At 49.3% G+C, this 25354-nt stretch overlaps 1 protein-coding gene across 3 annotated transcripts in view; it reads left to right on the top strand.

Annotated features, from left to right (window-relative positions):
* The first annotated feature begins 553 nt into the window (after positions 1-553).
* Pfkfb3 (6-phosphofructo-2-kinase/fructose-2,6-biphosphatase 3) overlaps positions 554-25354 on the top strand; it is a 30916-nt gene continuing 6115 nt past the window's right edge. The window contains exons 1-15 of one of the 3 annotated variants that reach the window (XM_029547536.1): positions 554-1018; positions 9034-9159; positions 10429-10525; positions 12890-12956; positions 13451-13525; positions 14309-14365; positions 17058-17182; positions 18583-18790; positions 19095-19241; positions 19411-19515; positions 20902-21031; positions 21406-21468; positions 21581-21645; positions 22204-22290; positions 23174-23347. In XM_029547536.1, the coding sequence (XP_029403396.1) occupies positions 943-1018; positions 9034-9159; positions 10429-10525; positions 12890-12956; positions 13451-13525; positions 14309-14365; positions 17058-17182; positions 18583-18790; positions 19095-19241; positions 19411-19515; positions 20902-21031; positions 21406-21468; positions 21581-21645; positions 22204-22290; positions 23174-23347 (1602 nt within the window). In that variant the 5' untranslated portion in view covers positions 554-942. Of the gene's footprint in view, positions 1019-9033; positions 9160-10428; positions 10526-12889; positions 12957-13450; positions 13526-14308; positions 14366-17057; positions 17183-18582; positions 18791-19094; positions 19242-19410; positions 19516-20901; positions 21032-21405; positions 21469-21580; positions 21646-22203; positions 22291-23173; positions 23661-25354 lie in introns of those variants that run through there. The other 2 variants (XM_021216084.2, XM_021216083.2) reach the window with 2 other exon arrangements.

The raw sequence follows: 25354 nt of genomic DNA, 5'->3' as shown, positions 1-25354 counted from the left end.
TACCCAAGCATGTTTCCCGGGGATTCAGGGAAAAGTATGTGCCTGTGCCCGGAGGTGGCAGTGTCAGCAATGGCAGGGGACAAAGTGGGCGATAATGCACAGGTGTTACCAGGAGGCAGCTCTGACCTGGGTCTTCACTTGGACTGAGCCAGTCCCCAAATCATGTAACTATGGTGCACAGTGCTGGGGCTCCCACTGTTTGAGAGACTGAATTGGAAAGATGCTTTTACACAGCTCCAGCTGTGTGTGCGTGAAGGGGTGGAGGACTGTCAACGGACCACATAGGACATTATCAGATCGCTGCTGCCTTCCAAGCACAGATGAGGAAAGTGGCTGGAATTATTTGGGGACTCTGTTCCTGTCTGGCGCCCTTAGGGAATAAACTTAGGGACAGAAAGGAGGACGAAAGAACCAGCCTGGGTTGCCGGAACAGAGCGTGCTAACCTCGTCCGCCCGCAGGGGGCGGCAGCAGGCTGTCTCTTGGCCTTGCCCACCCTTCTCTCCACGTGAAAGGGGGCTGGGACGCAAAGAATGCGGCCCGCCCCGAGGCTGACGCGCCGCGCTACCGGTCAGATCTTAAAAGGCCGGGCAGTGCGTGTGGCATCCCGACAGAACAGGAGAGGAGCAAGTGGCAGCGGTGGGTGTTGGGAGCGTGGCTGTCACTGCGCTGGAGCATCTCTGAGCTTCTGAACAGAGCCGACTAGTCAACAGTGCAGCAGCCGCAACTCCACGCCGCTCTCATCTGTCTCGTGTCTCCGCTCAGCCGATCCTCCGAGACTCCGCACAAAGCACATTTTCCAAAGCAGCGCAAGGGAGCGCCCAGCCGCGTGCAGGCGGACGCACCCTTCCTGTCCTTTGTTCCGGGGGGATCTGCTGCTGCTCTTCTCCCCAAGTCGGAGTCTTTCCTCCAGGGGTGGCGGGTCGCCGAATACAGCTACGAAGATGCCTTTGGAACTGACCCAGAGCCGGGTACAGAAGATCTGGGTGCCCGTCGATCACCGACCCTCGTTGCCCAGATGTGAGTGCAGGCAGCTACGTGGGGGGCTAGGTTGTAGACTGCGCCGCGTGCAGAGCCCGGCCATTGTGTGTGCAGCGGCTTTGTGCCGGTTCCCCTCTGCGGGAAGCGCACTCGTGCCGGCCGGCCGGGCTAGGCGGGGGTGGCGGCGGGCTGCGCCTCCCAGGCTGGACAGAAGGGGCGCTGTGGCTCCGGAAACCTGTGTGCCCGGCCCGGCCTGAGCTCCCTGGGCCAGCGCCTCCCAGAGGCTGGAGAGACCTGGCTGCTCCGGAGTCACCCCGACCGACTGCAGCAGGGGCGCGGCCGCCCACACCAACGCCCCCTTTTCTTTGGGTCTCCTCTGGTTCACGGTCTCTTTTCTTCCTCCCTCGGATCTTTGCACCTCTGTATATTTTCCATCGTCGCCGTCACTCCCGTGACAGCAGGTTCTTGGTTGCAGGGACGGTTTATGGGTTGGTGACTAGTGTTGTTTTACAGACGCACCCGTCCCGGAGCATGGGGTTTGCTGGCAGTTTCTCTTAGTGCCTCACCTGTTGCTGTCTGTGAACGATTTGGGACGGTTTCGTTCACTTCCATCCCTAGATAGGAAGAGGTGCCTCTGGGAAGAGCGGATGGAATTGCTCTAAGGCAATGCTTCCCACCCAGGCAGCAGGCCCAGGAGCCCACAAGGGTAGACAGGAGTGAGCTGCTCAGTGGACACTTTACTCACTCCACGCTTGTAGCTTGGGAATCTACTGGCAAAACTGGGAGGTGGTTTCCTGTTACCCTGGGACATTGGAACACCAGGCTGCAGGGTAGGTTTCTCCGCCGTCACGTTTCTCAGGATGGCCATCACAGGACATGACAGCTCTCGGAGCTTTGTGGGTCTGAGTCACTCACTGGTTTCCCTGCCTCCCTGTGGTGCAGTATGAGAGACCTCTAGCAGGAGGTCTTCCCTGCTGGACCTGAGGGCTTTGGTGGAACTATGTCCCCAAGACGCGTCTCCTTTTCTCTTTTGTTCAAGTAAGTCAGAGGTAAGGGCTTGGCAAGGGTTCTTCCCCAAGCCCTGTCAGACGCGTTTATGCACTGGGGCCACCTTTAAAATGCCCCAGGGTAAAACCAAGCCTGTGGCACACCTATAATCTCATTACACTGTAGCTGGGAAACGAAGGTCAAAGAATCATGAACCTGGACTACACAATGAGACCCTGTCAGTAATAATAATATAATAATAATAATAATAATAATAATAATAATAATAATAATAAACAGGAGAAGTTGGTCATGGCCAAATTTAGACAGCATGCTGCTTCTGGACTTTTTAATCTTCAGATTATAGCGTTTTCTATTTTTTTAAACTAAAATTGGCCAAACAATGGGGGCTGGTTTTCTATATCTGTGTAAAGCCACGTGGTTGTGGTATACATTCTTCCCTTGTTTGGGTCTGAGAGAACCATGGCAGCTTTTGCAAAGAACCCCAAGTTCAGTGGCACTGGCTCAGTAGTCATAGTGAAAGGTACCAAGTGCTGCTGGTCCTCCTCTAGGCTGCAGAACCTGATCATTAGATTCCATAAGCTTGCACGTCAGTCACGGAGCTGAGAGAATTGCTGTTGGTAACCATTTAGAGTTTAAAGCGGATGTACCTAAAGCTGACAGATTAAGATGACCAACTCACTCACTTCTGGAGTTCTTGTGTGTGAGACTGGTGTGTAGTCTCAGACACATTCCTTCACATGCAAATATCTGCAGCCAGAGTTTTTAAAAGCATGTCCATATTTTAAATTTTTTTTTTTCTATACTAAATTTGTTTCTTACTGCAATAGAGAAAATAGGTTATTTCTTTTCTGCAGATGTTGGGAATCTTGTGGACAGACTGACTTTTTTTGTTTGTTTGTTTTCTTTTTGCTTTTTTCGAGACAGGGTTTCTCTGTGCAGTCCTAGCTGTCCTGGAACTCACTCTGTAGACCAGGCTGGCCTGGAACTCAGAAATCCACCTGCCTCTGCCTCCCAAGTGCTGGGATTACAGGCGTGTGCCACCACTGCCCGGCCCTGACTTACTTTCTTTCCTTCCTTCCTTTCTATTTTTCTTCTTTCTGAGGCGAGGTCTCTGGTGGCCCTGGATGGCCTGGCTTCAACTCAAATGGGATTAAAAGTGTGTGCTACCATACCCAGCCTCTTTTGTAGATTTTCATTCACCCGAATCTTTTTTTTTTTTTTTTAACTGTTTTTCAGAGCTGAATTAACTTAAACTCTCTATGATGTCTAGATGACAGTGCACTTGTGGTCCTCCTGCTTTCTCTCCCCAAACGCTGGGATTATGAGCATGCGCCTACCAGCCTGGATGACTTGGTGATGGGCATTGAACCCAGAGATTTATGAATGCTGGGCAAGAATGCTCCCTGCTGCTGCTGCTGCAGCAGCTGCAGTCCCAGCCCTGTGGTCTCCACATCAGAGGCTGACAGCCAGCTCCGAGGTGGCTTAGGAGAGGGCATAGAGAAGATTGTCCAGATAAAACTAAAGAAACAATCATAAACAACGAACAAATCCCAAAGGCCAGGCATAGTGGTAAGGGCTGGGTCGGTAGATCTCTGAGTCCAAGGCTAGCCTGACCTCCATAGCCTGTCTTGAAATTAAAAAACAAAAGGACTGCTGGATGATATGTGATAAATGTTCCTTCTGAAACTGGAAGTGCAATTTAGGGAGACGTTACTCTATTTGCAAATGAGCTTAACCTGGGCTGGCTTTCCTGTTACCTGCTGTCTTAGTCAGAGTTTCTATTCCTGCACAAACATCATGACCAAGATGCAAGTTGGGGAGGAAAGGGTTTATTCGGCTTACATTACATACTGCTGTTGATCACCAAAGGATGCAGGACTGGAACTCAAGCGGATGCAGAAACCATGGAGGGATGTTCTTTACTGGCTTGCCTCCCCTGGCTTGCTCAGNCNNCTCTCTTATAGAACCCAAGNCTACCAGCCCAGAGATGGCACCACCCACAAGGGAGCCTCCCCCCTTGATCACTAATTGAGAAAATGCCTTACAGCTGGATCTCATGGAGGCACTTCCCCAACTAAAGCTCCTTTCTCTGTGATAACTCCAGCTGTGTCAAATTGACACAAAGCTATCCAGTACACCTGCACTGAAAATCTATAGACCATGACTTAGTTGGGAGTTGTCACCCAGTTTCCTCAGAGTTCCAAGAGATAGTCAGACTGCCTGGTGCAGAGTTGCCTTAAACAGCAGCTACAAAAAAAATCATCTTAAAAAGTATTTACTTATTATTACAGGGGCAGGGGGGAGGGTGGCGCATGCCATGGAGTTTCTGGGGGGCAGAGGACAGCTCTATGGAGCTGACTCTCTAATAGCCTTAAGTGACCTCTAGCGATTGAACGTAAGTCCTCAGGCTTGTGAGGCAAGCACTCTAACCCACAAAGCCATCTTACTAGCTTTCAGCCTTTCTGTTGTCCCTCAGTCACATGGGAATAAGATGCCAGTTCCTCTTTGATTATGATTTAGGATAGAATTCACATGAAGGAAGGTGGGCACGGAATTCAAAGGCTTACAAAGTTCTAACCTGCCTATGCCCAGCTGGGCATAGCTAGAACAGTCATTCCATGAGAGCTCTGTGCAGTTCCTTGTCACAATCGGTGTCTTAAACTCTGCCCTTGTCTAGGAGAGGAAAGGAAGATGAAGAGCTAAAGATGTCCCATGTCCAAGGGGGTGGTGAGGCCTGCCTTTAAACTCTGTCCTGGACTCTTGGCGGTGTTGCATGTTGAGCACTGCTGTTACCCACCACAGTTATCAATAAGATACCCTGTCACAGTGTGTGGCAGAGATATGCGGTCGTGAAGGTCAAGGCCATTCATTGGGTATCAAATTAATTAGATATTAGATAGAGACAAGAGGTATTCAGTCCATGTACACTGTAACCATGAAGGAGATGGCCTTTAAAAGATATATCTGTTTCTCCCTGCACCACACATCCCAAGCCTACTCTACCGAGGCAAGCTCTCGCCATATTATCCCATCAGACTGGGAGGATGCTGCAGGCGGATCTAATGATGCTTTCATCTACTGAACAACCATGTGGTGTGCGTTGCCTTCTGTTGCTGGTATTCATTGTGTTCTGAGGGCCTGGCAGGTTAAGCCCATTTTCAGAGAGATCTTCATGTGGTAGTATACCTGTAAGGTCAAGGTAGGTCTTGTGCACAGTTCTGTTTCGACTTTGCTTGATGGAGGTAGAATGAGGTGGTTCCTGAGGAAAGGCAGTCTCAGTTCTCAGCAGTGATGATGGAGCCCTTCAGGGTCCACAGCTGTTTGAGCTAAATGTATCCTTCCTTCCTTCCATGTGTTTTCCTTGAACTTGTAGTTGAAGCATAACTCACATGCTTGCACATGATGAAGATGGCTTAGCATCCTTTTCTTTTCTTTTTTTTTATCCTTTTCTTTTTTTAAAAAAAAAGATTTATTTATTATATGTAAGTATACTGTGGTTGTCTTTAGACACTCCAGAAGAGGGCGTCAGATCTCATTACAGATGGTTGTGAGCCACCATACGGTTGCTGGGATTTGAACTCAGGACCTTCGGAAGAGCAGTCGGTGCTCTTACCTGCTGAGCCATCTCACCAGCCCCTTAGCATTCTTTTCTAATGCTAATGTTTTGCAAAGCATCCGGTGGAACCAAGCATGGATGAGGTGTGGGGCATCTTCCACAGCAAAGCATATTTTCGGAAAAGAAGTTTACGGGTATCAGGTGGTGGGATGGTTGAAGTCAGCTGTATCCACACCTGCACTTGGCCACATGTTGTTGAAGATATTAATCACTTAATGGAGGAAGAAGAGTTGAAGTTAGGACCCAGGAGCGTGTCTGCCTCAAAACAGTGCTATGGTAGACAAGCACTGTTGAAGTTGGGGGTTTAACCACGCATCAGGCTTTCTCTTCCCATAATTCACTCTTCAGCCATGCTGTCCTGTAGCTCACCAGCTGGTCTGGTTTCCTTTGTGTATGTTTACCTACAGGATGCTGGCACGGGGAGCAAGATTGCATTAAGAACTAACGACAGTAGGACTAGTATGTGGGCGAGCATCAGGTCTGGGTTCAGTGTTACTCATCAATAATGCTGGCCTCAGGTGTGTCCACCTGTCATCCTTCCTGTCCGGCATCCAGAGCACTGGGCTCATGAGTATGTGAGCATATAAGCATGATGACATTGTAGGGTGCTGGCACAGCTCTCTGGACCTGGTGGCTTTCTGTGGCTCTTACTTAGGGAACCATGCTATGGACGGGACTTTCATTCTGAATCTCCCAAGGGCCTGGAGGTCTTTAGACAATGGCTTCTTCTTTCCCCTTAGATTGGCTATTTTTCTCATTGCGGAGACAAAACCAACTTCTGGGAGGAAGTGTTTATTTTGACTAGTTTGAGGGTCTAGACTGTTGTGGCTGGGAAGCAGTAGTAACAGGAGTGCTAGGTGGCCGACTCGTTTGCATCTGCAGTCCTGGAAACAGAGAGATTTGAATGTTGCTGCTCAACTCCCTTCTCTTTACTCAGGCTTACCCACACCCATGGCATGGTGCCACCCCACAGTGTGGGTCTTCCCACTTCAGCTAACCCAATCCTGAAACATTCTCATAGATACTGCGGGGTGTGTTACCATGGTGATTCTAAGCCTAACCGAGTTGACAAATGGAGATTAACCACCACACACGTCCTAACAGAACATCTGTGTATTCCTTTATGTTCATTTAAGTTGATACCTAAATTTGCTGCTAAATAATAGAACAAAACAGACACCTGGTTAAAAAAAAAACCCAAATATTTATGTAAAAGGAAAAGAGGCATTATGTTTGTTTGTCTTTGAAAACTATGTTGAACTCTATATTGAGTTGGTTGGAGGAAGAAATAGCAGAGTTAGGGATTGGATCCAGGGAGGTGTGAGATGCAGGATGAGGGGGTCATGGTTGGTGACTTTCTCTGCGGTAAAAATGTGTATGAAGAAGAGAACCCGAGGGCAGGTTGCAATAGTTGATGAGGTCAGGGGACCCTGGAGCTAGGTCTGTGATAGGGATACTAGATTTATGTGGACAGATTTGTTCATCTTACTGTGCTGGGATGTCCGGGTGAGGGGATGCTACGCTTGGTTTGGCAGCTGCTCTGAGCTCCTCAGCTTTGAGCACGTGGGAAGAATGAATGGCTTTTGCTTCGTCAACTAAGGGAGTGATCTAGGTTTATTTCACTGAAGTCTAGCAGAACTCTGCTGAGTCCACAGTATTGTTTTTTTTTCCCCCCTTCCAAAGTGTCTACTGCCAGAGGGGTTTATTCCTACGATTAGTAGATAGACATTATCCCTGACCTGGTAACTCAGTCGCCTTGCGCCCCTGTGTCCCTGACACAGTTCCAACAGAAGCAATCCATGTGCACAAGAACATATATGGGTGCCTGTCTCCAGGCAGCTCTGAATGCTTTCAGTATCAATGTCTCGGTGGGGTCATAAGGGAGGAAGAAGGGACCCATTGGCTGGAGGGACAGGAGCCTCTGTTCTCTAGGAACCTGTTCTTCCCAGGGCCTCTGGAATGCATTTGTGGGGAATGTCTCTAAGGGCTGTCTTTGGCTTGTGAATTCTCTTGTCTAGATAGCTTCACACTCCTCACCCAGGACCCCATGGTCAAAGAGAACACACAGCTCTGCTTCTCATGCATGCTTCTACGCAGACCCTAGTCTGCAGATGGAAAGCGGAAGATCCACGCTGGGTATCCCCCTATGCTTCGCCTTCCCACGCACCTCTATCTCAATCTGACATCTGTCTAGATGGCTGGTACGACTCTCCTCTCTTTTCCTGCAGGCTGTGCAGCCTGTCTGGGACAGGAGAAGGCCAGCTGGGCTTCGAGCTGGCAGGCAGCCTCTTTGGCTTGTGAGCTCACTTGTCGCCAGGATGCAGGAGTCGCCTGAGAGTCTCAGGGGCAAAGAGACGGCCAAGGAAATGTTGGAACGTCCGTTTGTCTAGCAGGATTCCTTTGGTTGCTTTCTAAAAACCCACGTCCCTGGTGCTTTGTTTCATTGGGATTCTAAGGCTATCCGGGGCACTCATTCATCATCCGGCAAGAGCGTCTCTGGGAGCCTGCCTGGGACTCAGTGACCAGCTTACTTAGGACCGTCTGACTGGCTATTACCTTGGCAGACTCAGGCGTCCCTTCTAACCTGGCATCCATCAGATCCTGGCAGCAGAATGGAACGAGGGGGGCTGGTGGTCAGGAAGGTCGTGAAAGGCAGAGGCAGGGTGCCCAGCCAGGGGGCCCAGGATTCTGGGTCCATGACCTACTTTTACTCGATACGCTCTATTTAATTTTTTTTTTTTTTTTTTTTTTTTAAAGAAAGTCTCAGTGGAGTTTAGAAAATGTCTTCCCCCTTGGTTTTCTCATCCAAATCTATTTCCTACCTGTTTGTTCAATTTACATACTTAACTGGGAAATCATCTCTCCCCAATGCTAATTCTACCCTTCCTGGCATTGGGGTTCCATCTTTGTACCCCCATGAGATGTTCTTCCACCGCTTTGCTAGGAATTGGAATTCTGGGGCTCAGTTCCTCCCTGCCTGATTGTACATTTGCTTTCAAAACTGCCATTAACCTGCCATTGCCAATATTACTTGAAAAATGAGACTGAGCTAAGGCCAAGGGGAGTGGTCATTAGGTGGGTTGGGGTGAGGTAGTCCCATTGGGTCATCAGACAGATAGCCGGGGCTTTGGGATGTGGAATGACATCATAACTTTAGAGCTATTCTTTTGTGTTGCTTTGAGACAGTTGCCCATTGTTGCCCAGGCTGGCCTGGAACTAACTCTCTGTGTAGCCCAAGCTGGCTTGGAACTCAGCTGTGTAGCACTGGATCACCTTGAACACTCAGTCCTCCCATGTCTGTCTCCTAAGGAGACATGTGACACCATCCTCAATTTTGGTCCTATACTTTAAAATATGTCTTTGGGCATAGGACTCACACTATTAAGTTTTGCTGTTTGATTGATGATCCCTTTCTTGATCTTTCCAGCCTGTGGGCCGAAGCTGACCAACTCCCCAACCGTGATTGTGATGGTGGGGCTCCCAGCCCGGGGTAAGACTTACATCTCCAAGAAGCTGACTCGCTACCTCAACTGGATAGGTGTTCCAACGAAAGGTAAGCCGGGTCTGAAGGCTAGTGGCTGGTACTCTCTGGCAGGGCCACTCCCAGCACCTGTCCGGGTTATGGAGTATGACCTTGCTTCCCAGTTATCTCAGTTCACCTCCCCTTTATCAGTCCCATTCTCCATGGGACTTTTTCTTTGAAAGTCCCATCAGATGTCACTAGCCTTCCTTTAGTGGCTAAAGGAGTCAGCAGCTTCATGCTGCTTTAGTGCTGAGGAGTCAGCAGCTTCATGCTGCACAGTATTGGTGACATTTTTTATACACCACTGCCCTGCCTTCCCAACTAAATGGGCAGTGTCTCGAGGATAGGAACTAGCATCCCTCACTGTGCTGAGAAACTTTTTTATTTTTATTTTTAAATAATGATGCTTGACTCTAGATCTACATATGATAAGCCGTAACTATTAAATGTGACCTCATCCTCATGATGGTGTCAGCAGGAACACAGCCAATTTAGACATGGTAGGGGTAATTTTAGAATTGCTAGCTCAACAAGTAGCCAAGGCTGGCTGTTCAGTGAGACCCACTTATGTGTGGATACCATAGGCGAAAAGTCATCTCTAGTTACTAACATTTATTGATATGAGTGTTTTGCCTGCAAATATGTAAGAGTACTACATGTGCCTCATGCCCCAGATGACCAGAAGAGGGCATCAGATCCCTTGAAACTGGAGTTACAGATGTGCTGGGAACTGAACCCTGGTTCTCTCTCTCTGCCAGAGCAGCAAGTGCTCTTAACTGCTGAGCTAACTCCAGCTGATTTATTTATATTTATGATTTCGAGACAGTGTTTCATAGCTTGAATGAACTATACAGCTACTGGACTTCTGATCCCCCTGTCTATATTTCTGTGTTGGGATTACAGGGATGTATTGCTGTGCCCAACTTTTTTGGTGCTGGCATCCAGCCCAGCCTTTCATCCATGCTAGACAGTCACTTTTAACAACTGAGAAACATTGTAACTTATTTTGCATTATTCCTACATTGTAACTTTTTTTTTGCTAGACTCTGGCAGTCTTCAGAGCTTGTTTCTAGTTGATGACATTGGGAGTTCTGGTTCCTAGAAGACTGTGGCTGGTACTGCAAACATGATGAGTGCTTGTCCTTGGTCTGGGTCTGTTTTCCAGACAGTGACACCTCGGGGTGACAAGCCTGGCTTGGGAATTCCACACTGTTTCCATAGGAAATTCCCTGTTTCAGATAGCTATTGGCTGGTTTTCTCTTTGGTTGGTTCCTGACAATCCTTGTCTTTCCTGTCCAGTGTTCAATGTGGGAGAGTATCGGCGCGAGGCTGTGAAGCAGTACAGCTCTTACAACTTCTTCCGCCCTGACAATGAGGAAGCCATGAGAGTCCGAAAGTAAGCCTGGAGTGGGGTGCGTTGGGTTGTGTGTGTGTGTGTGTGTGTGTGTGCGCGCGTGCTTGTGTTTGTGTATGTATCTGTATCAGAGGAGAGAACCTTGCATGTTCCTTGGGCACTGTTCATTTTTAAAAAGTTATCTTTTGCCTGCTTGTATGTTAGTTCCTGGTGCCTGGGGTAGCAAGGTTGTGATCTACCAGTGGGTGTTAGGAACCAGACCCAAGTCTTGGAAGAGCAATAAGTGCCCTTAACTGCTCAGTCATCTTTCTAGTCCTTAGACAGGGTCTTTTGATGAATCTGGAACTAGTTTGGCTGGTCAGTGAGCTCTGGGAACCTGCCTTTCTCTATATCCCCAGTGCCTGGCATTTAGGTGCGTGCTGGAGATGCAAACTCATGTCCTTGTGTGTTTGTGGCAGGTGCTCTACCAAAGAACCAACTCTGTAGGCCTTTTCTTTTTTTTTTGGTTTTTCGAGACAGGGTTTCTCTGTGTAACCCTGGCTGTCCTGGAACTCACTCTGTAGACCAGGCTGGCCTCGAACTCAGAAATCCGCCTGCCTCTGCCTCCCGAGTGCTGGGATTAAAGGCGTGTGCCACCACGCCCAGCTGTAGGCCTTTTCTTAGAGGTAGGGCCTTCACTGATCTGGAACTTAATCAGTAGGTTAGATTGGCTTGCTGCCAGTGAACCCCAAGTTTCTGCCTGTTTCCATCTCTCTGGCACTGGGATTACACATGCATACCCCCCAACCCCAGCTGCTGCTGCTCCTCCTCCTCCTCCTCCCTCTCTCCCTCCTCCTCTTCTTCTTTTCTTCCTCCTCCTCTCCTATGTAGGTTCTGAGGATCCAACTCAGGTTGTTGTGTTGAAAGGCAAACACTTTACTATGAACAGAGCCATCTTCCCACCCTGTGGCTTCCTTTGTTTTGAAGCCGGATTCTGTAAAAGGAAGCAGAGGCCAGCCTGCATGCTGGTGCCCATCAGACCAAGCTAGTATTAGGACAAGTCTCTCTGTGACTCGCTGCTTTGATATTCTCCCAGAAGTACAAACTGAGCCACCCTGAGAGACACTTCAACAGCTGCCACATGCCAGGAGTGAACAAAGTCCTTTTCATTGGAAATCCTCCTCAGTTTGCATTTGCAAAAGAGTTCTTACGCTGCAGGTGACAGGTGGTGTTCCTCATTGCAGTTTGGTGCTGGAATTAGCTGGGTGTGGGAAGAGATCCGGGTGCCAGACACAGCCCCGGGCCTGTCCAGTATGACTCTCTGGGTCTGCTTTGACATTCATTTTTATTTTATTAGTACTGCTATTTAGTTTAGTTTAGTTTAGTTTTCAGTGATATTTGTTATATAATGCTGGCTGGCTTTACACTAGCCAGCTAGATTGGCCTCATCCTCAGATCTACCTGCTTTAGCCTCCTGAGGGCAGATATTATATGAGTATTTGCCATCCTGCTACCTAGCATCAGATCATGTAGCTGAGGCTGGCCTTGAGCTTTCTGTGTAGCTGAGGTTAAACCTCTGATTCTCTGGCTTCCACAACCCACCCCATCCCCCACACCCCAGTACGAGACATATAGATGGCACTACAAAGCTATACAGCTGGTTATAGAGTGCTATGAATTGAACTATGACTTTATGCATGCTGGACAAGCTCTCAATCAAGTGAGCTGCATCCCTTCCCTTGGTTGGCACCAGTTCTTAAAAAGCTCCCCTGGTTTAATTTTTAAGCCAATTATGGTGCACAGTTTCTGTAATTCAAGAATTCTGAAGGCTAAGGCAGGAAGGCTGCAAGTTCAAGACCAACCTTTGTTACAGAGCAAGTTCAAGGCCAGCCTGGATGACTTAGACTCAAACTAAAATGGAAAAGGGGACTGCTATTTAGTGGTAGAGCACTTGCTTAGTGTGTTCAAGGCCTTGGTTTCAGTTCTCAGTACCACAAAGGACAGAGAGACCAAAAAATGAAAACAGAACACCAAGTATGGTAACTCATGCCTCAACGGTAGAGACTAAGGTGAGAGGTTTGCTGCGAGTTTGAGGCCAGCTCAGGCTAGAGTTCAATGCCAGCCTGGGCAGCATAGCTGGATCCTGTGCAAAAAACCAAACCAAACCAAAATGATCCAGAAAACCAAAAACAAATACGAGTGTTTCTCGGGGAAATTGATCCCACTGCATAGCTAGGCATGCTGGCCGCCTCCCTCAGCTGTGTGGAGGTGGGTATTTATACTGGTCCTTGGGCCAGAGGCTTGTGGACCTAATAAGGCCTGGCTAGCACTGAGCATCTTGGAACTGCAGCCTCAATGTGTCGTAGAGGATGAAGCTGCTTAGCTGGGCCTGCTCTGACCAGTGTTTTCCTTCTTGTGTGATTGCAGACAGTGTGCCTTAGCTGCCCTGAGAGATGTCAAAAGTTACCTGACAAAGGAAGGCGGACAGATTGCAGTAAGTCTGGGGGCCACAGGCACCTCCTCTGTGAGGTTGGGGGCAAATGCCTCTGCATTTAAGGCCTGAGGAGACAAGTGGCCCAAAGTGGCTCATGACTCAGGAGTGTATCTTGGGATGGATATTGGGACATAGCTAGCTGTCACTCACCTGTGCACCACCTCTACTGTGTTGCTACCAGCCGCTGTAGCTAGGGGCCATTGCTGGGTCCCTCATTGTATTTTACTGCTTGCTAGCGCCCCCCCCCCTCTCCCTCCCACTACTGTGCCTAAGAACTGTAGGCAGAGGGAGAGAAGGGGAGTCTGGGAGCACCCTGGAGGTTAGGGGACAGGGTTAGGGGACAGGGCACACTCCGTTTGAAGGAGGGATTTAGGACTTAGTTCTGGAAATGGACTGAATTCCTTGTGGTTTGGATAACTATTATTACCAGGTTTTAAATTTTCATTTATGTATTTATTTATTCATTTATTGATTGATTGATCCTTCTTTATCAGGTTTTTGATGCCACCAATACAACTAGAGAAAGGAGGCACATGATCCTTCATTTTGCCAAAGAAAATGACTTCAAGGTGAGCCAAACCTGCCTTCCCCAGCGAGTTGAGAGAGAGAGAGAGAGGAAAAACCTTGGGAGTAACTGATTGCCTGGCTCTGGCATCAGCTTCTTGCTGCCCTGAGGTGTTGATACATCGTCTCACTCTGTAGCGCAGGTTGGGCGGAACTAGCTGTGTGTAGCCCAGGTTGACTTCAGACTTGTAGCAATCCCTTTGCTAAGTGTTGGGATTGTAGGTGGGAGCCTAAACTCAGGTCTAGTTGCCTGTGTTTTGCTGTCTTGAAATAAGGTCTTCCTTGGGGTGGGGGATGCCTAGGAACCATGGAGCCCTCCTTCCCTGGGGGAGGAGGGCGTGGCCACGCAAAGTTGGTGTTTAATGAAGTAATAATTCGCCAGTGCCTTTTCTTTTCTCCTCCTTATTCTTTGTTCCTATTTGCCCTCCCAGTTTCTCTTGCCCTGCTCCCCCACTTACTGCTCCTCATCTGCTTCCCAAATAGTTCCTCTGATTTTCCTTTCGAAACGGGCCAGGCTCCCAGGACGTGTATTCCATTAACCTGTTCCCCAGTTCTGCCTCTAGTCTTCCTGTTCTGTCATGATATCCCCCTGACCTCACCCCCACTCACACATGTAAATTTAGATTTTGCATCTAAGGGGAAGTATGCAGTGTCTGTCTGGTCCTAGCTTGCTTTACGTGTCCCTAGTCGTATCCTCTTCCTGTTGGTTTCCTTTCTTGTATCACGGTGAACTTGAAGTGGGCCTTGGTGGGCTGTTTTCCCATTCCTGTCATGCTTCCTTCCCCCAGGTGTTTTTCATCGAGTCAGTCTGTGATGACCCTACTGTCGTGGCCTCCAACATCATGGTAAGACAGTTAAGAAGCCCTTCTTTGTGTATGTCCCCTTATGCTATGCGGTCATTTGCCATCCTGGTGGGAGCTCAGGTCAGGGACTGGACAGTAGCTAAAACCATAGAAGCAGATGTCCTGCCCTGTGTGTGCTTGAGCGTCGTCAGGGAGATACTGGGGAGGCAGCAGTACATGGGGATATTGATTTAGCACAGCCTGCGACCTGGTCCTGCTCTATAAGTGATACACAGGCCCTTTCCAAGGCCTTCGAGGGCAAGCAGCAGTACACAGGCTTGGTTGGGACATGGTGGATGAAGGAGACAGGCAGGGAGTAGTTTAACCTGGTGTCAGTGTGATGATGGAGCAGCTGGGGATGATTGGCAGCCCGTCCCTGTATACAGGGGAGGCCGTCCAGCTGTCCAGGTTGGCTTTCCAGGTCTTGGTAGGTAAGAATGCTTTTATGTGAACCAAAGGCTTCAAGGCTCAGCATGCCGGAGTCAAAGGTCCCAAGTTTGGGAAAAGGGATATAATATGTGCCCCTCCCCGTCAGTCCCACTGGACAAGGGTGGCTTGTCCAGATAACTCAAGGCCAGTGGCTGCACTGTTTGATCAAAACTCCGTTTTATTACTCGATAGCGATAGATCACAAACAGAAATGAGACTTACAAAGGCAGGTCTGTGTTTTTAGTTTGTGAGTGTATACGTGGTGGGGTAGGCACAGTAAAGGGTAAGCCTGTGGAGTCAGTTCCACCATGTGAGCTCTGGTCATCATGACTCAGGTCATCGTGGGTGGCAACCCTCTTTACTTACTGAGCCGTCTCACCATCCATCCCACAACTTCTTGTGTTTCTAGATTATTTTCTTTTCTGCTTTGTCGTCGTTGTCATCGTCGTCATTGTTGTTGTTGTTGTTGTATTGTTGAGGCAGGATTCTTACACTATAGCCCAGCCTATTCTGGAACACTGTGACGGAGCAGGCTGCCTTATATTTGAGGCAAGGCTCCTGCCTTGGTCCTCTACTGACAGGATGATGGATGTAAATCTCATTCCTGGTTTCCAGTCTAATAATATTGGAATAGGGCATATTTATAAGAAAATCAGTTTTCATAGGTAAGAGATGCAGGTGGTGTTATTGCATGCGCATATCTGTCTGTCTGTCTGTCTATCTATCTATCTATCTATCTATCCATCCATCTATTATTCGGAGACAAGGTCTCACTGTGTAGCCCAGGCTGGCCTTGGACTCAGGGCTCCCTGAGTACTAGAATCACAGATGTGCACCATTATACCTAGCCTAAAATAGACTTTTAAAGGGATGGTAAACATTTGTAGCTTCTTTCACTGGTCTTCATCTCCAAGACCGTGGGATTAGTTCAAAGCATTTCTAAGAAACAAGCTCACACTTCAGGGAGAGTGGGTACAAAGGAAGAGAGAGGCTCACAGTTGGAGGAGGCAGAGGTGCTGGACCCACAGGGGGCTTCGCACGGTGCAGCAGTGAGATCGCTTTCCCCATTGATCAGTTACTCCCTGCTGAGTTAGGCGTTTGTCTAGTAGTAGCTTCTATCTATTCCTATACTTACGGTTTTGCAGATTAGGCCCAGAAATTTGTGACGTATATCACTGTTTTAATTGTACAAGACACATAATATATAACTGACCTTAGTAGCTATTTTCACTGGGCAGATCTGCAGCATTAAGTACATTCAGACTCTTAGGCAACCATGTTTGTAATATGGCTCTTTGGTAGAGTGCTTGTCTACCACGCACGAAACCCCTGCACTATATAAATTGGATGTAGTGGGAAATACTTGGAATCTCAGAGCTTGGGAGGTGGAGGCAGGGAGATCAGAAGTTCAAGGTCATCCTTGGCTATGTACTGAGATATATAGGAGCCTGTCTCAAAACAAAACAGAACAGAAAAACAGTGGGAACCTCTACCATCAGTCTCCGGGCTTTTCCATCGTTTTGTCTGCCTTATAGTTGTGGGAGCAAAAGGTTAGCGGAATTCTGAGGGCAGACATGATGGTGCCTGATGAATAATTTCAGCACTTGATGGTCAGAGAGAGGTAGGAAGTGCTGAGGATTTGCTGCTCCACACAGCAGGTTCCAGCCCAGCCAAGACTAGATAGTAAGACTTGGCCTCGGAGACTTAAATCAGAGTTTCCCTAGACCCTCCTTGGTTTTTTGTTTGTTTGTTTGGCATAATTGTCCAATTATAGGCGACTCCTTGTCCCGGAAGTGCTGCTCTGAAAGGTGTAGGCAGCACAGGCGGATACTGCTTGTGTTGGAGCAGACAGAGACGTCCTACCCAAGATCAGGGGACATTTCTAAGCAACACTTAATGTGCCTTTTATAGCCAAAGGCCTGCTCTTTGTGTGCATCTGTAGGGTTCTGCTGGATTGAGACTCAGGCTCACTCAGTTACCGGATTGACCCGCCTAGGTGTGTGAGCCAGCAGTGTTCCTTATTGGGTCCTTGTTGGCTTCCTGAGCGTCTTCCTGGTGCATCTTCCCGGGGCCATCATGAGGCCAAAAGGCCATGAGTCAAACTTCCTGCTGACACCCGTTCTTTTTTTTCCCCTCTTATATGCTGGGCAGGATAATCTTTATTCCAAGCCTTTTTGGGCTTTCCCTGTTTGAAAGCCCAAATCCTGCTTAACCTAAGCAGAAAGCCTTCCACGGTGACTCATCAGGCTGCTCTTTGTGGTTGCAGGAAGTTAAAATCTCCAGCCCGGATTACAAGGACTGCAACTCAGCAGAAGCCATGGACGACTTCATGAAGAGAATCAGTTGTTATGAAGCCAGCTACCAGCCTCTTGACCCTGATAAATGTGACAGGTGATTCCCTAAAGATACCACCCTGGATTATCCACACGAGGCCTCAAAACGTCCTCCAAAACAGCTCCTAAACATGTCTATAAACTCTTTAGAAACAGCCCCACCCTTTGGTGGAGGAGCCATTGGCCATTGATGGCTGCTGAGGGAGGGAGGGAGGGAGGGAGGAAGGGAGGGAGGGAGAGATCCTCTCCTTTGGTGACATGGTGGCTGCTGGCCCCAGTGGACAGACTCACATCCATGCATAAAGGAATGCATTAATCAGACTCAAGGGGTTATTAATAATAAGACTCATGAAATGAGGGAGATTAGGAACAGTTAGAAGGAGATAGTGGTGGTTGGGTAGGTGTAAAATGAGGGACTGTTCAGCAGTTAGGGACACACGGCTTTTCCAGATGACTGTATTTCAGTTCCCAGCAACCATAGTTGGTGGCTCACAACTAATTATAATTCAAACTACTGCGAGATTGCATGCCTCTGGCCTCCCCGGGTTCTGCGTTTATGTGCACACACGGACACATGCACACATACATATATATAATTAAAAATCATAAGTCCTTAAAACGTATAGATGTATCAGAGTGCCTTTCTCAATGCCTCTCTACCTTAAAAAGATTTATTAGGATAGTTGTTATTTGTTTGTTTGTTTGTTTGATTGGGTTTCACTATAGCCCTAGCTGGGCTGGAACTAGTTATGGATTCATAGATCTGACGGCCTCTGCCTCCCCAGTATGGGTATTAAAGGTGTGTACCACCATGCCCAGCTAGGGTGGTTTTTTTTTTTCCCCTCCCAACACTTATCCGTTTATTTATTTGCTTGTGTTTGGGTTTCTTGTCTGTCTATGTGTGTGCATGCATGCTTAGGCACCCTAGTACACATGTGGAAGCCAGAGGAGAACTTTTGGAAGCCCCTTTTCTCTCTGTCAACCTTGGGAGCCCAGGGGATCAAACCCAGGTCAGCAGAGTTGGTGGCAAACACCTCCACTCTTGAGCCATTACCCTGGTCCCCCCAGCTTAGTCTTTGAGACATCCTCTCGCTGAACCTGGAGCTCACTGAGTTGGCTGGGCTGACTGGCCTGTGAGCTCCAGGGAACTTACCTGTCTCTGCTTCCCCAGCTCTGGGATTACAGACCATACTGTGGGCTGCTTAAAGAGGATATATTTGAATTTTAGGTTTGTACATTACTGAGTGAGCCATCTCTCCAGCTGTACAATCTGGCTTCAACAGCCTGGTTGAGGGAAATGTTGCCTTGGGTTTATTCTCTGACGCCTAGAGAAGACCTACAACAGTCACTGTTAGGGGCCCCCAGGAAGCAAATATACTAGAAGCTGGCTGGGCCCAGGGTGAGTGAGGTGTGCTGTCTGTAAGGGCTACAGAGGCCTGAATGGTGGTTTCCTTGCAGGGACTTGTCACTCATCAAAGTGATTGATGTTGGCCGGAGGTTCTTGGTGAACAGAGTGCAGGACCACATCCAGAGCCGAATTGTGTACTACCTGATGAACATCCACGTGCAGCCCCGTACCATCTACCTGTGTCGGCATGGCGAGAATGAGTTCAACTTGCAGGGCAAGATTGGGGGCGACTCAGGCCTGTCCAGCAGAGGCAAGAAGGTAGAGGAGAGGAGAGAACATGGGGGTAGGGCGCAGGGGGTGTTTGGTTCCCTCCTTGTTGTAGAGTTGAGGGTCTTTGGGTGTTGTGTGTTTTTTGTCTGTTTTTGCCTTACTATGCTGTGTGTATTTGCATGTGGCTTTGGTATGTGTACGTGTGAGTGTGGACTAGAAGTCGGAGGGTAGAGTCAGGCCTCTTGGACTCTGATAAGGTTTGAGTGGCACTGGTTGTTGCCAAGCAACGACATAACATAACCTGGGAAAGGAACCGGAGTTTGTGTGACCTCTGCCTCCCACCTTCCCTCAGTTCGCCAACGCCCTGAGCAAGTTCGTGGAAGAACAGAATCTGAAGGACCTCCGGGTGTGGACCAGCCAGCTGAAAAGTACCATCCAGACCGCGGAGGCCCTGAGGCTCCCCTACGAGCAGTGGAAGGCGCTCAACGAGATCGATGCTGTGAGTCCCAGGCCCGTGCAGCTGAGGGGAGGCCTGGCAGGGAATGGAGAGTTCTCTCATGGGCTCTCTGGAATCCTGGGGGCTTCTTGAGACTCCCCCACCCCACTCCCTTTATTTGAGGTGGCCCTATAGGGAAGTTTTCCGGAATGAATGTCGGTCTTCCTGACAGGGTGTGTGTGAGGAACTAACCTATGAGGAGATCAGAGATACCTACCCTGAGGAGTACGCACTGCGTGAACAGGACAAATACTACTACCGCTATCCCACGGGCGAGGTGAGCATGGGTCCCGGTCTCCTGTCTGCTGGGCTTTCTTTGTATTGGTCAGGGTCTGTGCCATGTGTGTATGGAGTTGGCTGAGAGGAGGCCTTGGGGGCCCCAGCGGGATCAGGTGAATCCCTACAAGATCTCTATACCCCACCCCATCTTCCACCCATTCTGCAAACTCATCTCTACCACTTCTGTGGTCTCTAAATCTCACTAAGGAGAACCTTGTAAAATCCCTAAGGGAAGTGCGCTGTGTTTCCCACACTGGAGAACAATGAGAACCTGATGTGTCTCTCTGATGACATGGGATAGAACAAAGAGGATGGCTGGTGGTTGACTCCGGATCCAAGCTTTTCCCTGCATGGCAGGTTACATGGTAGACAGACCCAGCTTGATGTCAGATGGCTTGTCCCAGGGCTAGCCTGATGTTGGTAGAGGGAATGGCTGAGCAGGCAGCTACTCTTGTTGGAATGGAGTGTGTTGAGCCATGTGATACTCTGGGAGTTAAGCCAAGTGGCTGTGTTGACACCTAGTGGGTATCCTTCTGAGCCTTTGTCGTAGTTCCCATTCCGGGTGAGCCACCATGCTGTCTTCTGGTCTCACTCTGGCTTTCTCTCACTGGGACTCCAGTCAGGAGAAAAAGCACAGAAGAGTTGGCGGGACCTTTGCTGTTTTTTTTATACTGCAGCTTTGTGCCTATTGACCTTCCTTGCTTTTGACCCTGCCTTAACCTCCCCAGTGCTGGCATTACAAATGCGCACCTCCACACCTCCCTACATTTTTGTTGTTTGATCTTAATGTGTAATACAGGCTGCCTCGAGTTTGTAGCAGTCCTCTTGGCTTCAGCCTTCTGAGGGCTGAGGATTACAGACACGCCCCACCTGTATTTCAAAAGGAAACTACAGATTCGTTAGCAGTCAGTCTGACGTCTCCTTGCTCCTAACCCTGGTGACCACAAATCCTTGTTTCTAGAGGTGCCTGTTCTAGGCGGTGCACAGAAGGAATCTTTCAGTGTATAGATGGCAATGGTTAGTGTCTTCCACTCTACAAACAATTGTTTGAGGTTCTCCTGTGCCGTGACGTGCACCAGGACTTTCTTTTAATGGTTGCCTGAGTAATAGTCTGTGGTAGAGTTTGATCTTTTTCCAGCACTCGAGGAGGGACTTCAGAGAGACAGGGTTGCAGGCTTTCCTTATGTTTCCTAGGAGTATTGCATCAAATACGGAGCTGAATACTCATGTGGATATGTGTGTGTGTGTGTGTGTGTGTGTGTGTGTGTGTGTGCATGCGCGCATGCACTGGCATGCACATATGCTGTGAGCCAGTCTGATGAAGGCTTCATGTGATTGATTGCCTGTCCTCCCTTAACATGCTATTTCATTTCCCTGTGCTCAGTCCTACCAGGATCTTGTCCAACGCCTAGAGCCTGTGATCATGGAATTAGAGCGCCAAGAGAATGTATTGGTCATCTGTCACCAGGCTGTCCTACGCTGCCTACTGGCCTACTTCCTCGACAAGAGTGCAGGTATTGAGGGGAGCCGAGCCAGGAAGGAAGAAAGAAGGACGTGGGCCCTTGAGTGCAAGTGGCAGGGGACCTGTTTTTTTCTTACTACTACGTTTTGCTTCTGAATATGGGTCTCCCTGGCAGCTTGGTCCCTGTAAACAGTGTGGTGTTTAATGGGCGTCATTACTTCATAAACCAGCCTGGAGAACCCCATGTGACAGGGTTTCTCTGTGTAGTCCTGGCTGTCCTGGAACTCACTCTGTAGACCAGGCTAGCCTTGAACTCAGAAATCTGCCTGCCTCTGCCTCCTAAGTGCTGGGATTAAAGGCATGAGCCACCACTGCCTGGTACTGCTTCAGTCTCTTATCTAACAATGATGGCATGTCTCATTTCAGAGGAGATGCCATACCTGAAGTGTCCGCTCCACACCGTCCTGAAACTGACACCTGTGGCTTATGGTGAGTAGCAGCCCCTGTTGGGCCCTGGCCCGGGGGTCTCTTGGTGGCTGGAGGGCTGCAGAGGAGGAGGATCTTTATAATGGAAGCTGTCTTCTCCATCCTTCACTTTCAGGGTGCCGTGTGGAGTCCATTTACTTGAATGTAGAATCGGTGAGCACGCACCGGGAGAGATCAGAGGTGAGTTAGGCTCTGATGCCCTGGGACCTTTGGGAAACCCTGGGTCTGGCTTTCTTCTGGAGGGGTCTCACTGAGTCTCTCTCTCTCTCTCTCTCTCTCTCTCTCTCTCTCTCTCTCTCTCTCTCTCTCTCTCATTTTGTCTTTATTTCTACTTGACTGGGAAGAATGACTTAAACAGGGGGTTACTTCCTTCTGTCAGTCATAGCCCTGGCACAGTAGCTATTACCACTTTAGGCAGCAAAAGCTGTGCCCTTCTCAAAAGCACCAGAGGCCTGGCTCAGACTGGAACAGCCAGCCAGCCAGCAACATCATCCACATGCCCTTAAGTTCATAGTTAGCAGAGGTCTGAGATAGGAAGAGGGCCAGAGGATGGACAGCCTACAGTATGGCCAAGGGAAGGTCTTAGACTCAGCGCCTGGCTGCTGCTGTCTTCCACCTCAGGGAGGTCTGAGGTTTTGGGGGAGGGAGTGTATGGTCATGTTGAATCCCCTTACTGGGCAGATGGTGAATCTGTCCAGGCCTGTGTTGTGAAAGTGGGTTTAAATTTGCTTTATGCAGGCTGTCAAAATACAACACTTTGCCAGTGTAGTCAGACCTTCCTCTTACACCGAACTTGACTTTCTGTCTGTGGAGTCCGCAAAACAGGTGACTTACCCACCCCCCAAGGATCTTGGCCGGCAGATCTTGGTAGGAAGGGTACATGGATGGGGTGTCAGCCTGTTTTCTGCCTCACTTGCACTGTGGACCATGGTAGAAGAGGACTGTGTCCCTGGGCTGCCTCGCCCTGTTTTCCGTCCCTGCTCCTCTGAACCAGGGCACCTGCTCACTTAGCTGACTGAAGAAAGCCCTAACTAACCCTGGATTTAGACACGAGACAGGCTCCGTGGACTTCAGAATACTTACTTGTTTGCACTGGGGCTGCAGATGTCCTGGGCTCTGAGGTGCTGGGCCAGGCTTTGGACCCCAGGAGCCTACTCTCCTGTCTCGTCATCCTCTGCTTCGGAGGCTGACAATCTCATCCTGGTGGACAGACAGACTGTTACCTGCTTTCTGCATCTTTGACCTCCCAGACGGAGGCTGGGTACGGTCTGGGTGGGCACAGAGTGTTAATAGGTTCTGTGTGCTGCAGACCAGGGGGAAGGGAGTCAGCCTGACAGACACTTTTCTCCTCCCAGTCCGGAGATTTCAGAGCCAATGGTCTCTCCTGGGCCCTCTGTGGGTGGGGTGATTGGGAGTTAAGATTCTTTTCTCTGACCCCCTTCTCTGCTGTGATTGTAATTATTTTCTCTTCCCTTGCTTCGCACATAGCGAGAAGTTCTGCGCCAACAGCAGCTCAGGGTCAAGGCCACTCACCTGGGTGTCCCTCTGGTTGTACCCTTACAAATCTCAAGACGAATTTATGTGGTGTGTGTGTGTGTGTGTGTGTGTGTGGTGTGTGTGTGTGTGTGGTGTGTGTGTGTATGCTTCTCTACCTACCTCCCCACTCCTTGTAACTGTCGCCTTCTCTCTTTTGTCTTTGTCTGCTTAGGATGCAAAGAAGGGACCTAACCCGCTCATGAGACGCAATAGTGTCACCCCACTAGCCAGCCCCGAGCCCACCAAAAAGCCTCGCATCAACAGCTTTGAGGAGCGTGTGGCTTCCACTTCTGCTGCCCTGCCAAGCTGCCTGCCCCCGGAAGTGCCCACGCAGCTGCCCGGACAAGTCAGTGATCCTGCTTTAATTACAGCCTACAGGGGAGAGTGCAGAGGGAAGAGGATGCCCGTATCTGGGGTTCTGTGTTGTGTTTGCAAGTGAGAATGAGCGCCTGTGTTCAAGTGGGCTGCATGTGCGATGTGCAGCGGGCGAGGTTTGCAGCTGTCTAGTGTACTTACGTACAAACGTGCAGCAGGCAGAACATAGGATGCTCTCTGGAATCTTTCCTCGTCAGCAGCGACTGTGTGCCTCCTTCCCGAGGTTGTGGTCCTTATTCTTTATCGAGCTGAATCAGGCAGAGTGAAAGACATTATAAAATGCCCCCCCCACCCCCGTCCTGTGCACATTTGTGAATACTACTTCTAGAACGGTCTACACTCTAGCAGTTCCCAATCCAGGAGTCTGTATGTTCTGGGGGACTGATGTCTTTCCTCTCTCTTCCTAACTCCTGTGCTGTCACCTCTGGCAGAAGAAGGCTGAGGCCACACAGAAGAGCCTACCTCCTCTCCAGAACCAGCATAGCCCTGTCCTCCTTAGAAACAGTCCAGAGCCGGAGAGGCAGCTGAGTTTAAAGCTCTTTCTGTGCAATTTTGGAGACTTACGCTCAGATCCCCAGAACCCATGCAATAGATTGGGTGTAGAGACTCATGCCTGTAAAATCGCCAGTGGTGAGATGGGAGGCAGAAACAGGTGGACCCTCGAAGCTCTCAGCCAGCTAGCCACCATGGTCCACATGGTGAAACCCCAGCACAGTAAGAAGGTGGGACACCTAAGGTTGTCCTTTTATGTCCTCTCATGGGGTACTTGTGTCTACCTGCGCCTTGGTACATGGATGTTCAGAAGAATCAGGCAGCCAAGGCAACCACCTTTTCACACGGTGGTTAGATGACCAGAGTAAGAATAAACAGAACTCAGCAAGACTCGCTCTTCCACTAGCTTGGAAGGTCAAAGGCTGAAGAGTTTGGCTGCTGGGCATCCAAATTTGTTTTCAGGAAACCAGTCCTTCAGAGATAGCCGAGGACCTTTGCAAACATGAGATAGTAGGCCTTGCCCCGTGCCTGGATGAATGTCAGCTTAATGCTAGGCCAGTTCTGGCTGTGTGGTGACAGCTCTTCTGCTGCCCCCGAGCTTCCTGTTAACTTCCTAAGGGTTAGAATGAGGTCCAGAGAGAACCCGTGGAATTGGGGAGTAATATACCCTACAAAAAGTGGCTCGGACAAGGTGCTGTCCGTATAACTTGGGGTCTGGCACAAAGTAAGGGTTGGGTCCAGTGAGATGACGGATTCCCTGGGAGCCCAGGGACTTGGCTTTGACTGTAGCTCTCTCCTAACAGGAGTCTAGGTTTGCTTTTTCCCATTTGGCCTCAAGTTGTCGCTACATAGTTCAGAATACGTCATCTCTAACTTATGGTCGTTCTAGCTCTGCCTCTGGAGTGTAGGATTGCTCTGTTTTGCGGAGGACAGGGTCTCATGGTGCCTAGAGACTGACCTCAGACTCATTGCGTAGTTGAGTCTAACTTTGAACTCCTGGTTCTCCCCCCCTCCTCCCAGGCACACTGCCATGCCTGCCATGTGGATTTTAATGTCCAGGCTGTCTCTAGCTCTGGAAATGAACACAGGAGCGGTGGGGAGACGCTAGTAGATATTTCTAACTATAGCCAAGCAGATGGCTTCTCCATGCCACTCTATCCTGGTGCATTGTGGGAGTCTTCTGTTGCAGAGGCTCAAGGGTTAGGGTTAGGGTTGGGCCAGGGGCAGGTAACATCCAGAACTACACTGATCTAGTCATAGAGGCCACTGGCCAGAGCCCAGTCTTGTCCCCCCACTTCACAGATGCCTCTGACTTTGTTCAGACAGCTCTTTAGAATCACCAGATCTTCAGGCACAGATGCCTGGGATCTATTGGCCGGTTCAGACATGGGAGGGGTGTGGGACTCGACTCAGCAGCTGCCATCTGGCCTCCTGACTGACTTTCTCTCTCTCTCTCTCTCTCTCTCTCTCTCTCTCTCTCTCTCTC

The sequence above is a fragment of the Mus pahari genome, chromosome 16 (assembly GCF_900095145.1).
Source record: "Mus pahari chromosome 16, PAHARI_EIJ_v1.1, whole genome shotgun sequence".
NCBI classification, from domain to species: Eukaryota; Metazoa; Chordata; class Mammalia; order Rodentia; family Muridae; genus Mus; species Mus pahari.
The sequence above is the reverse complement of the archived record's forward strand: the minus strand, read 5'-3'. Positions and strand labels throughout refer to the sequence as shown.